Source organism: Loxodonta africana, chromosome 2 (assembly GCF_030014295.1).
Source record: "Loxodonta africana isolate mLoxAfr1 chromosome 2, mLoxAfr1.hap2, whole genome shotgun sequence".
Lineage (NCBI taxonomy): Eukaryota > Metazoa > Chordata > Mammalia > Proboscidea > Elephantidae > Loxodonta > Loxodonta africana.
The window spans coordinates 57,742,748-57,759,680 of NC_087343.1; the positions used below are offsets into that span (position 1 = coordinate 57,742,748).

General features: G+C 44.8%; 1 protein-coding gene across 2 annotated transcripts in view; it reads left to right on the forward strand.

Moving 5' to 3' along the window:
- The first annotated feature begins 1,311 nt into the window (after nucleotides 1-1,311).
- SNX18 (sorting nexin 18) overlaps nucleotides 1,312-16,933 on the forward strand; it is a 115,465-nt gene continuing 99,843 nt past the window's right edge. The window contains exon 1 of one of the 2 annotated variants that reach the window (XM_064271895.1): nucleotides 1,312-3,005. In XM_064271895.1, coding sequence (XP_064127965.1) covers nucleotides 1,367-3,005 — 1,639 coding nt within the window. In that variant the 5' untranslated portion in view covers nucleotides 1,312-1,366. The remainder of the gene's footprint in view (nucleotides 3,006-16,933) is intronic. The other variant, XM_003408032.4, reaches the window with a different exon arrangement.

Sequence of the window (16,933 nt, forward strand, 5' to 3'; positions counted from 1 at the left end):
GAGGCACATGGTGTTGCCATGAGTCAGAACCAAGTGGTTGGCAACTTTTTTTTTCTTTCTCTTTATGAAGGAGGGCAGGGTTTTTGCTTTCCAAAATAACAGTAACAGCAGCAAAAGTAGCAGCAAACACTTAAATTGTGCTTATTATGTACAGTGTTCCCCACAGATTATCTGTGCTTCGCTTTCCTAATCTGGAAAATGTGGATTAAATTGCTATGAATAGCCATAATAACCATAGCAGGTAGGTACCATTAAGTGGCTTGCTCACGGTCGTACAGCTAGTTAGTGTCAGAAGGCAGACTGGAATCCAGCACCCGGCCCTGAAGCCTGAGCTCTCATTCTCTGCAGTACGTGGAAGGATACCTCTTAAGGAGAAGAAAGGATACATGCAAAATGTTGCTTCTCTGTACACATATTTTGTATACCCTCCAGCTCGTCCCTCCCTACACCACCTCTTGCTTCTTATTTTGTCAAGCACAGTATCTTCCCTAGATCGTACTTTGCTCTTGTCAGTCTCCTCCCCTCCCTGACAAAAGGCTCCAGTGAACAGAAGAGGAAAGGAAGGTGCCTCTTCTGGGTGCAGGCCCCCTGTCTTTCTTCTTAGTGCAATCGCTAATATTCGTTGCAAAATCTTTTATTAGATGCATGAGTTAAGTTATTCTAGAAGCGTTCACCGAGTGTTCAGAGTGGGAACGTTATCAAGAATGCAAATACTAATTTATTTTCCAGGAGATGTTTTCTAACTTAAAAGCCTGGAAGTATTCTCAGACAATTCACTTCTGAATAAAACTCATTACTATCGAGTCAATTCCGACTCATAGCGACCCTATAGGGCAGGGGAGAACTGCCCCATAGGGTTTCCAAGGAGAGGCTGCTGGTGGATTCGAACGGACAACCTTTTGGTTAGGAGCCAAATGCTTAACCACTGCACCACCAGGGCTCCGTTCGGAATAGAAACCTCCTTTTTTCCCTGCAGCATTCTCACCCCGAAACGTCCCTGCGCAGCACCGGCCACAAGGGGGCAGGGGCGGCCGCGGATCCGGCCCGGCGGCGGGCGCGGCGCCTCGGCTATCGCTTGCTCTCGCCTGGCGCGCGGCTCTCGGCCGTGGATTAGCACATCTGAGGACGTGGGAGACCGGCGGCCCCGCCCCCGGCCGCGGCGGCGGCGGCGGCGGCCCAGCGCGGCACTCGGGTCTGCGAGCGGAGCGGGCGGAGGGCGCGACCGGCGGGCCAGGACAGCTGGCCGCGCGCTGTCTCCCGCGCTCTCGTGTACGCGCCAGGGCGTGAGCACTACCGCGGGCCCCTCGGGCGGGACCCGGGCTCGGGGCGGTGGGAGTCGGGGGCCCACCGCCGGGGCGCCGGGGCCATGGCGCTGCGCGCTCGGGCGCTGTACGACTTCAGGTCGGAGAACCCGGGCGAGATCTCGCTGCGGGAGCACGAGGTGCTGAGCCTGTGCAGCGAGCAGGACATCGAGGGCTGGCTGGAGGGCGTCAACAGCCGCGGCGATCGCGGCCTCTTCCCGGCCTCGTACGTGCAGGTGATCCGTGGCCCCGAGCCCGGCCCGGCGGGCGACGGCGGTGCGGGAGCCCCGGCCCGCTACGCCAACGTGCCGCCCGGCGGCTTCGAGCCCCTGCCTGCCGCGCCGCCCGCCTCCTTCAAGCCTCCGCCCGACGCCTTCCAGCCGCTGCTGCAGTCGCAGCAGACGCCGCCGCCGAGCACCTTCCAGCCGCCCGGCGCGGGCTTCCCTTACGGCGGGGGCGCTCTGCAGCCGTCGCCCCAGCAGCTCTACGGTGGGGGCGGAGGCTATCAGGCCAGCCAGGGTAGCGACGATGACTGGGACGACGAGTGGGACGACACTTCCACGGTGGCCGACGAGCCGGGCGCGCTGGGCAGCGGCGCGTACCCGGACTTCGACGGCTCGTCGTCGGGGGCCGGCGGCGCGGCAGGTCGCTACCGCCTGTCCACGCGCTCGGATCTGTCTCTGGGCTCTCGCCGCAGCACAGCGCCGACGCACCACCCGCAGCACCACCCGTCGGGGGCCAAGAGCTCGGCCACTGTGAGCCGCAACCTCAACCGCTTCTCCACCTTCGTCAAGTCTGGCGGGGAGGCTTTCGTGCTGGGCGAGGCGTCGGGCTTCGTCAAGGACGGGGACAAACTGTGCGTGGTTCTGGGACCCTATGGTCCCGAGTGGCAGGAGAACCCCTACCCCTTCCAGTGCACCATTGACGACCCCACGAAGCAGACCAAGTTCAAGGGCATGAAGAGCTACATCTCCTACAAGCTGGTGCCCACGCACACGCAGGTACCGGTACACCGGCGCTACAAGCACTTCGACTGGCTCTACGCGCGCTTGGCCGAGAAGTTCCCGGTCATCTCCGTTCCCCACCTGCCCGAGAAGCAGGCCACCGGCCGCTTCGAGGAGGACTTCATCTCCAAGCGCCGGAAGGGGCTCATCTGGTGGATGAACCACATGGCCAGCCACCCGGTGCTGGCGCAGTGCGACGTCTTCCAGCACTTCCTAACGTGTCCCAGCAGCACTGACGAGAAGGCCTGGAAACAAGGCAAGAGGAAGGCAGAGAAGGACGAGATGGTGGGGGCCAACTTCTTCCTGACTCTCAGCACGCCCCCCGCCGCCGCCCTCGACCTGCAAGAAGTGGAGAGCAAGATCGACGGCTTCAAGAGCTTCACCAAGAAGATGGACGATAGCGCGCTGCAGCTCAACCACACGGCCAATGAGTTTGCGCGCAAGCAGGTGACCGGCTTCAAGAAGGAGTATCAGAAGGTGGGCCAGTCCTTCCGTGGCCTCAGCCAGGCCTTCGAACTGGACCAGCAGGCCTTCTCGGCCGGCCTGAACCAGGCCATCGCCTTCACCGGGGATGCCTACGACGCCATCGGCGAGCTGTTCGCCGACCAGCCCAGGCAGGACCTGGACCCGGTCATGGACCTGTTAGCGCTGTATCAGGGGCACCTGGCCAACTTCCCGGACATCATCCATGTTCAGAAAGGTAAAGCTTGGACTTTAGAGCAAATGATAATGTATTTTTCAGGCTGAAAGGGATGACTTTGACAGAAGTCCCACTGTCAGTTGTAGGTCTGGAATCAGGGATTGATTGTCCCACTGGTAGCGTCCTCCTTGAAGTACTCTTTAGGGAAGTTCTGAGGTTACTCTTTATGACATCGCAATCATTTTAGAGTTTGAATAGTTGGATAATGGGCTTCTTTTTGTATCTGTAATCTTGTGACTAGGGTAGAATTAAAAGGAGGGACCAAATTGTGTTAGGCATCAATTTGAATACCGCAGTGTCACTTAGCAGTGGGTTTCAGGAAGCATGAAAATATTGGGGAGGAAGGGATATTTGCAATTAAAGATAAGCCCTGCTTTCACCTCTCTGTGCCTGCTTTGGTATAGGAATTAGGATCATTTCTCCAGGGTGCTAGCTTGGGCAATTTAAGGACTTCCTGCTTGCAACTTTTGTAAAAAATGATGTAAAAGATTTATTCGAATTTTAGGAAGTTTTAAGAAAGTGAATTTCTTTTAAGTTTAATCATTTTCAATATAAAATCTATTAACAGACCAAAATTGAGACTATTGGTTAGGAAAATGAAGTCAGGAAACTAGTAGAATGCATAGAATCTGAGTAGTGTATCTGAGAGCAGTGTTTCTGGTACTCCAGTGAGTTTGCTGTCCAATAGTCAGAGTTTCTTTTTAATTTATAGTGTCCTTAAAAAAAAAAAAAAAAATTTAGCTTTTGATAAAGGAGCTCTGGTGGCCCAACGAGGGTTAAGCGCCCAGCTGCTAACTGGGAGGTTGGCAGTTTGAACCCACGCAGCCATTCCTCTCCTCAGGAGAAAGACCTGGTGCTCTGCTCCTGTAAAAATTATAGTCTAGAAAACTCTATGGGGCAGTTCTGCTCTGTCCTATAGTGTTATTATGAGTCAGAATCGACTGAATGGCATCTAGCAACAACTTCTGTTAAAGCACTGAAATATGCAAATTATTTATTTATAAAATAAGTTACAGCAGCAATCCTTGTCCTAGCTTTGCTAATTTGCATTCTAATGTAATGCCTTGAGTGAGAGGATGGGAGGGTATTGGGGCTAGGTAGGCCATCTTGCCAGCAGAGGAGGAGGGTGGGAAAAGGGAGTCATTTAATCTAACTTCCTACGCTGGTAGAAAGCTCCTTGGGTCATCAGTCTGCCCTTCCCTGATGAGATGCTCACTGCCTGTCCAGGTGTAACCGGTCCATTTATGAACAACTCTGATCTTTGACATATTCTCCCATGCACAGAACTAAAATTTGCCTTTCTTGATTCTATTGCTGTCCCCAGGAACTACACAAAATAAGTCTATTCCTCACCCACATGTCAGCCTTTCAGACATTTGGAGACAGCAGTCTCTTTTCCTTCCCCTTCCAAGTGTGTGACTAATCTTCTGACTCTTACCACGGGGGTGGGGAGGGGCTCCTTCAGACGCCCTGAGTGTGTTGTTGATCCTACTAGAGTACAGTACCCTGAAACATCCACAGCACAAACTTTAGTAGAGAAAGTAGCTTCCTTGGCAATTTAAAATTTGTAAATGCAGCCTAAGATTGAATTACCTTATTGTGTTGGCATATGTTAAGCCTGCTTCTACATTCCTTCTGTGTTTTTTGCATGAATTGCCTTGAATCCTTGACTTCTTTGCTGGTGCTAGTTGAACTGACTTTTTGAGGCTTTATTTCAGGATCTTACATTTACATTCAGTCGTGTTACATGGAATTTAAATGTACCTGGAACTACACTGGCTGCCTTTTTCATATTTCTGTGAGTTTATGGAAATTATTGGTAAATAGTTAAAAGTGGGTGGAGCCAAGCAAAGAACCCTGCATCCAGACACTGGTGACTGTCTACTTTAGGATGGAATCAGTTCGTTGATTGGTTTTCTCCTCATTCAGGCCGTGCACCCAAAAATAATGATGGCAGCCTTTGTCAGGTGCCCTTCTGTTGAAGTTATTTATTTGGAAGGGTATGGAGTCTGTTTTAAGGTCTACTTTGAATTTACTGCTGTAGCCTACTTAGTATATTAAACCATTTAGTTTATTTAAAAAAAAAAAGACAAAACTCTAGAACTGAAATTATTACCTATTGCTTGGGATTTGAAAAACCTCTTTTATTAAAACCAGTAAGTAGCATTTTATGTTGTTTAAACAGATTCAAGGGCATTAAACATAATCTTTGGGAACTTGGGAACACTACCAGTTGCGACTCAATATAGTTTGTTTCTGCTGTAGCCTTGGTGTCTAACATACAGGGAGCCAATGTCCCTAGATGACGTGTCTTTAGAATGGACTGCTGTTTAAAGCTATAGTGTGCAGCAGATAAGGCATTAGCGTTTGCTGACACCCAGTATTTATTGTGGATGCCAGTGTGGGTGACTTTTAGGAATACAGATGAGACGAGTGTCATAAATTAGGCTGAGGCTTTTTGAGCATGTTCAGGACTCGGGTTGTAAAAAGCAGTTCAACTTTGTTCCTCTCTTAACTACGCAGTTGCTATTGGAAGGAATCTTTTAGTCTGAGCACTTGGGGATTTTATTTACAGGTTGTTTTTTTCCTCTAAGGTCTCAGCATAATCACATCAAAGGTCTTACTGTGGCTTTTGAGAAGGAGAACAAAATGAACAACCTTTAAGCAATTTAAACAACCGTTAGTTATAGGTATTTAGTCTATAAAGTTTATACTGCAACTTAGAGGGAAATGTGAAACTAAAAAAAAAAAGCAAAATCAGAATACTTATTTTACCTGTTCTCATTGTTTAAGGTAAAGCAAAAGCAGTTCCACTACTTTTACATTTCACACGTTCAATTTTTTTTTTATTATAATGGAGCCCTGGTGGCACAGTGGTTAAGAGCTCGGCTGTTAACCAAAAGGTCAGCAGTTCGAATCCACCAGTCACTTTTTCGAAATCCTATGGGCCAGTTTTACTGTGCCGTTTGGTTTATAGGCTATGAGTCTCAATCAACTCGTGCAGTGGGTCTAATATATTATAAAGTCCACATTGAAATGAGATAGAATGTGATTAGAAAGTGGCTTTGAATTACTAAGGCAGATAAGAAGGAGAGTTAATTTTTTTTTCCCCCTTAATTCCTGGGGGAAAGGAAAGGAACATTAGGCTCCTGAGCTTTTTTCCTTTCCAGAAGACTGCTGTGGTCAGTCAGCTCGTATTCTAGACCAGTGCTGTCTGATACTGTAGCCATGAGCCATGGGTGGCTATTAAATTTAAGTTAATTAAAATTAAATAAAGTTAAAAATTTAGTTCCTCAGTCACAGTAGCCATATTTCAAGTGCTGGAGAGGGAGTGGCTACTGTATTGGACAATGAGATAGAGAACATTTCCATCATCGAAGGAAGTTCTATTGGACAGCCCTGTGCTAGCCAATTTGCTGTAGTTTAATTGCCATCCTTGTCTTAAGTTTTTCCAGCAAATTGATTATCTTTTAAAGTACTTTCCAGATAGTTTTTGTTTGGTTATCACATGGCATCCCCATCTTCCCTCATAGACTTAAGTCGTAAATACAAAAGGTCCTGCTAGATCGTTTTTTACAGAACTTCCCAGACATTTGACCGGTGAGTTTCCTGGTATGAGCACGCCCATCTTCTGGTGCAGCCTGCCTTCGTGTCCCATTCAGAAAACACAACTGGTCTCCAAAGGGGCATCTGAGGCCAATAAGGAACCAGTTACAGAATAGGGAGAGGGGAAGGAAGCGCAAATACCCTTAAATGTGGTAGACTGGCATTTTTCTGACTATACTTAGTACTGGAAACCATTGCTTAAATTTAATAATGGTTTTAGTGTGAATACTTTCTGTAAAAGTGAAGAGAGCCATATAGTTCCTTCAACAAAAAGAGAATTCCAGTTTTTTCATCAGTTACTGGAGTTTTAGATGAACAGACCTATTTAGGTTAATGGAGCCCTGGTGGCACAGTGGTTGCTGACCAAAAAGCCAGCAGTTCGAATCCACCAGCAGCTCTTTGGAAACCCTATGGACAGTTCTACTCTGTCCTATAGGGTCACTTTGAGTGGGAATCGACTTGACGGCAATGGGTTTGGTTTGGTTTTAGTATTTAGGTTAATAGAGTAGGGTGAAAGAAGAAGGCAGTTTGCTATGGTCTGTATAGGGCTTCAAACCAGTTTGTTTTTATTCAAATCCCTGCTGAGATTTTGCATTTCTAACAAGTTCCCAGGCTATGCTCTTGCTGCTGGTTGGGGACCAGTTCTGAGGACCACTAGTAGAGCAGTGGTTCTCAAAATTTATTATATGTAAGAATCACCTGGGAATCTTGTTAAAATGTAGATTATGATTCTGGGGTGGAAATGCAAATTCTCTGCCGGAGTTCGAACTAGAACAGATCAGTTTTAAGCCCTGAGTCTACTACATTAGATGGGAATTCAGAATCTGTTTGAATTTTATTCATGTTTTGTTTGACTGAACAGGACTGCTTTAAAGTCTTTGTTCGTAGACAGTTTATTGATCCCAGTCTAGGCAGTTTACGCCCGTCTGTCACTGACCAGCTTTATAATCCTGTGGTCTCAATTTCCTTTTCTTCAAATGGCAGCATTTTATCCTCTGCCTTTTTATCCTCCTTGCCTTTATAATGCTGATGTTGAGCTTGGGGTTGCGTATAGAATATAGTTCATTATCAGCTTTTTGACATATGCAGTTTTATTTTGAAGATCATGACTAATCTCTAATACAATACTTAATACAGCTAGATCTGGAGGGCAGCAAGTTGTGGCTTAAAAACTTTAGGCTTGTCTCTTGGGGAATATTATAAAAGGGAAAGACTAGAAGTTAGATTATGAGAAATGTTGGTTTCGTATTTATGAATATAGACTAGATAGCTAGAGGGAATCACTTAAATATGAAATTTCTTTATTCCAGAAAAAGGTTGTAAAATCATGTAAAAATGGTTTGTTGGTAAAATCTAGGCTGAGCTGAGTGAAGCAGGGAGGCAGGACTAGACAAACAGTCCTGTTTTCTGTACTCTTAAATATGCAGAGGCTACTCCATTGCTCTCTGTAAATGTTCCAGATGGAGCCTTCTTTTCAACAAAAAATAGCCCCAGGACCTCAGGAATGGTACACCAGTAGTGGGCATAGCAGTCTTACTGGGTAGAATTTCACCATTGTGCTTCCTTTTACCACTTGCAGGGTTGGTCTTCTGTCCCTCAGACATTAATTAAAGATAGCTAGAGTCCTTTTTTTTTTTTTTTTAGAGTCCCAGCAGGGCGCACAAGGGGAGGCAAGGCTACAATGAGACCTTTCCTGTCTGCTACCCATTCTCCTGGGGCTAAAAATAGCCTTGCAAGGGTGGTGGCAGGAATACAGAGAAAAGATCTACCAAGTTAGGTGGTTGGCAAACTCATCCTTATTTCGAAGCCTCTGGGCTGGAAATTGAAACTCTTCATCCTTTTTGTTTTGGCCCCATCTTAATTGAACCCATATCTCCTCTCCTTTACCCCCACCCCCACTATTCTAAGGAGACTTCGGATCTAGCTTCAACCTTTGGCCCAATCTGTATTTTCTTAGTGAAAATACAGTAACCTTTGAGGCTTTTGAAATAGATGACTCATTTCCTTGGTAAAACATATGACTGGGTCAAGAACAGTCTTAGGTCATAAAGCCAAGTGGTGTCCTGCTTACACTACCCTGTCAGTAGTTTCTCAGACTTCTTTTTTGAGCCATGGAGCCCTCCTCAGAATCTCTCTGGAAAGCCCAGTATGTTACAGTGATCATAGCACAACTGAGGGGAGGCCAGAGGACCCCACTGCCCACCCTCGCCCCTCTTGCTTCTCCTGGTAACTCTGGGAGCACTGTGAGCTCTACTGGACTTTCTTCTTGAATCAGAAATGTCATCCACAAAGGTTGCTTTGTAATCATCTTAGGATTTCCAAACATTATGGTGGAACCTCAACAACTGAGACGTTCTATGAGGGAAAACAAAAAAAACCTGTTGCCATCGAGTTGATTTCGACTCAGAGCGACCCAGTAAGACAGAGTAGAACTGCCCATAGGGGAAGAAGGTATAAATTCACTTACAGACATGACATTTCCTTAAACTATGTTCCTTTTCTTCAGACTGAATAAAATTCTATTGTTACATTGTTTTAAATAAAATCGTAATTTCAAGTGAGATTTAATTTGCCATCTAAGCTCCATGATATTAAGTAAATGATTATCACAAATAAAATGACACCATACAGCAGAGCTCTGTTTGATGAGGTTGTACCCTGAAGACCTGTACTGCTTACCACCCCAAATGTATAGAGTATAGCCTAGATTCTAGTTACTCCGTTGGTGTCTGCAGGATCCTTCTTGACCTGTCTGACCAGTAAACAGGTAAACCGTCTGTGGCAACACCAGGCACCAGGTCCACAGAGCCGTGTGCCAGGATGCTGGGGCCCCAGAGGAGAGGGCCAAGACCACCCTGCAGAAGGCTACCCCAGGCTATGCAGAGGAGATGGGGTTGACCCAAGTCTGAGGGAGCTGAGGTAGTAGTACCAATGAAGGGCAGGGATGTACCAAGCAAAGAATTACAAGTGCAGGTCCCATCCCTGTAACCCTGCAGACCTGCATGGAATCTGGTTGTCCAGTGCATGAATGTGAGGAGGGGGCCTCAGGCACGTTATTTAACCTCTCTGAGCCCTATTTTCTCATTGGCAAAGGGAGGGGAATACTTCCATACAAGGTCATGATGAGGATTAAATTTTCTGGTCCATAGTAGCTACTCACTGTTTAATTTTTGAAAAGGAGAAAGGTGCTTTTAAAGTGAAAGAGACTTTCCTTTAATCTTATTGCAACTTGGTCACCCCACCAGGTAGTCTGTCACCACCAGTATTGCAGGCAAAAGTATCAAAACTCAAGGAGACACCAGTACAGCAATGAAACATTAAATTCTAATGAGATTGTCCCACATTGAGCACCAGAAATAATAGTAACAGAGACATAGAGATAGGCATTATTTGCAGTCACCGGTTGTTCAAATTAAATGATTTATGTAAATTGTCTCCTGCCAGCATCCCCCTCCCCCAAATTACTTGTGTCCTTGGTAAATCACTGTAACCTCTCTGAGCTTTAGTTCCCTGGCCTGTAAGAATGAGGCTAATTTCCTAGGTACCCTTTTGCTGATTTTTTTGTTTGTTTGTTTAAATAGTATCACCCTTCATTGAATATAAATGCTCTTAAGTATACTGAAAACATTTAGACATTCTTTCAGCCTGTTTTCAATAGTGCTCTGTCTGCTTATTTAATTTTGTAATCTGGAAGCATGAAAACCCTTTATCACTTGATGTGAAAGAAAATTTATGCAGATTTAAATTAGATCAGCAAGCACGCATGAAGGGTTTACCTCACCAGGTGATGTGAATGTGAAAGTGATTAATACCTGGCCACCTGCCTACTCCTGATGGTTCCCAGGTGTTCTAAAGCTGAGGTGCAGTGGGGCAGCTGGACCAACTTCTCTCTGGCCCAGATGAGGGCTGTAATTTAGAAGGCCACCGAAGAGAGAAATTGTGACGGTAGCTTTTCGTCCTATACAACATACTTCACTTTGAGTTCCAAATATTGATTCCTTTCCAAAAGTAGAAACGATCTGATATTGATCTTGTATTCATAGCTTGAATAAACTTTAGTCTGAGTGAGTTTTAGTCCACATGTCATTTCTCCCTTGTCCTTAGAACATTTTATCTCTCACTGTGATTTGATGTTCCTCTTCTGATAAAGAAATTTCATGTATTGTTTAGCAGGTGGAGCCCTGATGGCACAGAGCTCAGCTGCTAACCAAAAGGTCAGCAGTTTGAATCCACCAGCTGCTGCTTTGGAAACCTTAATGCGGCAGTTCTGCTCTGTCCTATAGGGTTGCTATGAGTCAGAATTGACTCGGTAGCAATGGGTTTGTTTTTTTTATACCTGTAAATATGATCCTGTTTGGAAATAGAGCCAGGGAGGGGACCTAAAATGAATGGATTAATTCCTAGGACCCTCTAAAAAAAAGGAACTTGATTTTATTCAACAAATAACTGAAGTGGCAGCCCTATACCAGCACTGCTGTAGATGCTAGGGCTGCATGAGTGGTCAAAATAAAGATAACCGCCCTTGGGAGTTTACATTCCAGCAGGGTGGAGGTGAAAAAATAAAAACAAACACAGCAAGTCAATTATATGTGTGTTGGAGTATGGTATGTGGGAGGGAAAATGAAAAGATGGGGCAGGGTAAGAAGGCGTATTAAGAAGGATGGTTAAAGTAGGCCTCGTTGAGAAAGTGAGATTTAAGCAGAGATGGGAAGAAGGTGAGTGAGTTAGCCATGTAGATATCTGGGAGAGGGCTTTTTGGGCAGGGGGTACAGCTGGAGCAAAGTGTGGGCATGTGCCAGGAGTGTTGAGGAGAACTGCAGGGAGGCCAGGTGGTGGGAGTTAAGAGGAGCCTAGTAGGAAATGAGATCATGCAAGGTCATATTTGCAGAACTTTGTCAGTCATTGTCAGGACTTGGAGTAAAGGCCAAGCAAGATGGAACCCATTGCAGGGTTTTGAGCCAAAGAATGATCTCCAACTTCATGTTTTAATTTGATGTTTCTTCTGGTTGCTGTGTTGAGAGTAGACTGTGAGAGTAAGGGGTAGGAGCAGTAATCCAGGAGACTGCCCCAATAATCTAAGCAAGAGGTAATGATGCCTTGGGCCAGCATGGGGCAGCAGAGGTGGTGAGAAGTCTGACTCTGAATATAATTTAAAGGTAAAGTCACAGTCTTATTTTGAGGGATTGGATATGGCATGTGAGAGAAACAGGTCATCAAGTGTGATTCCACGATTTTTGGCCTGACCAACAGTAAGAGAGGCATTTTTATCAATTGAGATGGGGAATCAGGACTTTAGTTTAATCTTTTTTTAGTGACTGGGCTCCTACATTCTGTTCCGCTTCTCTCCCACCCTACCCCATGCACACAGTCAAGCCTCAGATTTAGTGCTTCCTTGTATGCAGTATTTCTGAGTCCCATCCCTTCCAAGTGATTGTAGCTGATTTAAAGCTAAATGGTGTCCTGAGGATACTTAGTATATATCCTGCATACTCCATTGTTACATATGTGCATGTTGTTGTTAGCTGCCATCCAGTCGCCCTCAAGTCACAGCGACCCCAGGTGTTACAGAGTAGAACTGCTCCCTAGGATTTTCTTGGCTATAATCTTTACAGAAGCACATTGCCAGGCCTTTCTTTTGCAGAGCCGCTGAGTGAGTTCGAATCACTAACCTTGTGGTTAGCAGCTGACTGCAAACACCTTGTGCCACCCAGACTCCTTCATACATGCATAAAAAACCAAAAAAATCAAACCTGTTGCTGTCGAGTAGATTCCGAGTCATAGTGACTCTGTAAGAGAGAGTAGAACTGCCCCCATAAGGTTTCCAGGGAACACTTGGTGGATTCTACCGACCTTTTGGTTAATAGCCATAGCATATTAAGTGTTTGATGAACGTATGTTGAATTAATTAATGAGATAGGCACTCGATAAGTACCTCTGGTTGATTTAGAAATAGTTGTCTTCTGTGATTTATAGGTTTTTCTGCTACTTATATGATGATTGATAATAGAGTTTAAAAATATAAAGATAAGACCTGGGTATACTTTATGGATGAAGTCATTAATGAGCATGAGTGATTTTAGTCTTAGACTTCTGTCCCCATGAAATGCCTTTCCAGAATTCGTTAGGGAGAGGAGAAGAGGTTTGAAAATGCTTTATTTTATATGCTTTAGGGTCGCTTTGAGTCAGAATCAACGTGGCAGCACTGGGTTTTCGGGGTTTACCTCGTGATTTCACTTCATGTTGCCGTTTGGTGTTTAAACTTGTGTGCATTGACTTCTTTCCTCTTCAGTAAGCTTATGGTACTTTTACTGGAGCCCCTTTTGCTTAATTCATATCATAAGATCCTTGTTGATTGACTTGATACACAAAGTGCTGAGTCTAGGTGTTGAGTAGTAGGGTTAAGTTCCAGAAGCGAGGTGATATGTGCACAGAGAATTGAAATGAAAGGCAGCTGGTACTTAGTGCTGAGAGTGAAGAGAGGGCTTGGGAGGCCAGAGAAGGGAAAGGGGTAATTCTCAATTTGGGTTAGTGGCATGGGTGAGTAGCGTTTGGTTTTCTGCTTTGAACAATGGTCATATTTTGTCTTTTGGAGGAATATAGATGAGAAGTGCATCCCAGATCTTGTAAATGCATTGATAAGCATATAAGAGTTGATTTTTCAGGTGTAGGGTATACTAGGAAAATATTTCATGTGAGTGTAGCAAACAGTTATTAAATGCCTGCTGAGTACCCAGTGCTCTCGAAGACTGCTCAGGTCATTGAGGGAGACTGACAAGTAAATAGATGTCCCCATACAGTGTGACACATACAATCATAGAAATGGGCCGCAGTGTGAAATAGAACAGAGGAGGGAGCAATGAACCATGGAAGTGGATAGGAGGGTTTAGAGGTGGCTTCTCCAGGTCTCGGTCTAAGGAGAGTTCTGATAAGCAAACTGGAAGTTGGACAAGCAGGCAGGGTGAGGAAGGGCACTCTGAGCAGAGGAAAACACATGTGCAAAAATCAGGCGTGGACTCCTGGCTGCCTCTCAGAATCCAGTGAAGCAGTTACAGCTGTGTACTGGGCCTCATCCTGGACCTGTGGAATCAGAATGTCAGGAGCGAGGGTCCTAGACATTGGTGCCCTCAAAAAACACTCAGGTGATTTTGACATCTGCTGGGGGTGTTGGAGGGAGCATCGTAGAAGATCAATCAGGGAATTGACTTGGTCAGGCATGCCCTTAAATGGACAGATGCTGGTGGCAGGTGTCCAGGGTGGTTTGGACTGTATAATATGGGAGTTCTTACACTAATTCAGGCTGAACTGAGGGGGGTGAGAGAGTAATAAGTAGTCATAGTAATTGCTGCCATTTATGGAGTACTTTCTATGTGACTAGCAGTATTTTGGGCATATGATATATCTTAACTCCGTTCAGGAGTGATTATGATACAAACGTGGTTGTGAGCATGGACTCCAGAACCAGACGGATCTGGGTTTGAGTTCCTGCCACTTTCAGTGTGTATCTTCGGGCAACGGACTTAACTTTTCTCACTCTCCATTTCTGTATGTATGAAATGGAGTAACCATCTCGTATGGTATTAGTGCCTAAGATTCTGCACATTTAGTATTTAGCTATTAATTCCCCAGGGGAGTATTATCCTCATTCTATGCCTGTGAAAACAGAGGCTCGGGAAGTTAATCGATTTCCAGGATCACACAGCTAATAAGGAAAGACAGGAATTGAATTCATTTTTTTTGTCTTGACCTGAGACTGGTGTTCTTTATCCTACAATAAGTAGCATGCTTGCTCTAAAATTGGTTTTATCTTATAGACAGTCAGTAGCCACTAAAGGCTTTAAACTGAAGAACGCCATCTTAATCATAATAAAAATAGCTAACTATTTCGAGGGCTTACTACGTGCCAGGCACTTTGCTTTGTGTTTTATGTTCGTTGTATCAGTTTAAACCTCATAGGAGCTTTTGAGGTAAATACTTTTTATTATGCCTGTTTTACAGAAATTTGGACTGCATGTTCTTGGAGGCATATATCCCTGTGGTGCAGCCCTGGCTCTCCCACGTCAGGGCTGGAGGAAGTCTGTCTTTGGGCTGTGCACAGAGCTGAGGAAGTGTTAGACTAATCCCAGCGGGAGGGTGGCTGTGGAAGGGGGTGGGGAACTCCAGATACCAGCTAGGCAGAATGGCAGCACTTGCTGAGGGGATGTCTGTCTTGAGGAACCAAGTATTACCTTTTGAGGTCTTGGATTTAGGTGATAGAAAGTGATGATGTCAGTAACAGAAATGGGCAGGTTAAGAAGAGCAGGATTAGAGGGGAAGATAAGGAATGGGGCTGAAGGGAGTCTTAGAATCCTACTTTATGGGCTTTTTTACTGTATTTGTATGGACATTATGGGTAATAGGTAGTTTTTCATGTTTTATGACTTGCATTTCATGTATATTTAAAAACTCTGTTTTAGGTGGTTTGTTCTGTCTTTAGTTGGTTATTAATGATCTAGTTCAAGGAAGTCCAGATGTGGCCACAGTAAAGATGCAGAGCCTCCGGATGCCTGGTACCTGCCAGCATGAGGAGGAGCAGGAAGACCACGGGGTGAGGGGGTAGTCTTAAGTTTACAACAGGCGATTTAGGAATTACCCCAAAACTTGTTAGCTGCCACCGAGTTGGCCCCCAGCTCGTGGTGACCCCATGCACAACCAAACTGCTGCCTGGTCCTGCGTCATTCCCATTTTTTAGTTACGAATCAGACTGTTGTGATCCATGGGGTTTTCATTGGCCGATTGTGGGAAACAGATTGCCTGGCCTTTCTTCCTAGTTCATTAGCCTGGAAGCTCCACTGAAACCTATTCAGCGTCATAGCAACATGCAGGCGTCCAGTGATAGATGGGCGGTGGCTGTGCATGAGGGGCACTGGCCAGAATCAAACCCAGGTCTCTCTTGCATGGTAGGTGAGAATTCTAACCCTGACCCACCAGTACCCCTACCCCAAAGCCTAGTAGTGATCACAGAGTGATGTGAAGTGCCAGTCCTAGTGGCCACAGTGGGGACACCTTTTTTAGAGATGATTGGTTACTGGTATAAAATCCTTTGGTGTGCACTAGGGGAAATGATTAATGCTGTGTTGCTCACCTCCCATCATACCTTAAGTAGCAGATTGTGACAATGGAGTTTACAGTTTCAATCCTGAAGTTAAAAACTAGATACTATTTATGGAAAAATACTTGAAAGCAAGACATTTATACACATAAGTACAATTCTTTGAAAATATTCTTCTAATTACAGTATTAGCTGCTGTATTCTTAGAAGCATTCACACAATCCCACGGCTTTGGATGTGTTTCTTCCGTCTCCCTGGTTTCACTTATAAAGAGAATTGTGTCTTTTTAGTAGCTTGTATCAGATTCGCCTTATTTTGGATCTCCGTTTATCTTCCTAGGAAACCCTGGTGGCGTAGCGGTTAGGAGCTACGGTTGCTAACCAAAAGGCCCGCTGTTCAAATCCACCAGGCACTCCTTGGAAACTCTGGGGCAGTTCTACTCTGTCCTATTGGGTCTCTATGAGTCAAAATCAACTTGACGGCAGTGGGTTTAGATTTTATCTTCCTAGAAAAAAAGAAATGAGTTATAAACTTGAAGGAAGAGTGATGTTTCCAAAGTTCACTCTTCTTTTTGGCATAAAAATGTTTGTTGTGTAACAAAGGGTTAATTAAACCCAGAGTGCTGGCAGCTTGTAAACATATCCAGTGCTGCTTTATTTGCTCGGACCAATATCCATGCACATGTATCAGGTAACAAAAGAATTAAGTTGGAATTATGTACCTCAGACCTCAGGCATCAGTTGTGTTCTCTGAATTTAAACCATTATATGGATTTCACTTTGCAAAATCAGTTGTGTTTAAAAGTTTTATTGCATGTTTTTAGTTATCAAGGATATTCTTCCTACTTTTATTAAGACTCTATGGGTATAACATTTTTAAGAAAAGAAACAATACATATTTTTCCTAGTCTGAAATTTGAATGTCTTCATCTGTGTATTTATTTGGCCCCAGGCAAATCAACATTTCTCATTACTGTGTTTAAAAACTGTTTTGAAATTAAAAAAAAAAAAAAAAACCCACTGTGTTTACAGAATTCTCTTGACTCTATCACCCTTAGTAATTTTATCACTAATATTTAATATTCAATATAAGCTATAACACAAAGGCCATTTTATGTACACACACACACATATTTGTGTGTGTATATTTTGCCAGCAGTGAACAGCTCATTTTACCAAATAAGCCACAAGAGATGTAATTTTCCTCTTTTTATTTTTAGAACAAGGTGCACTGT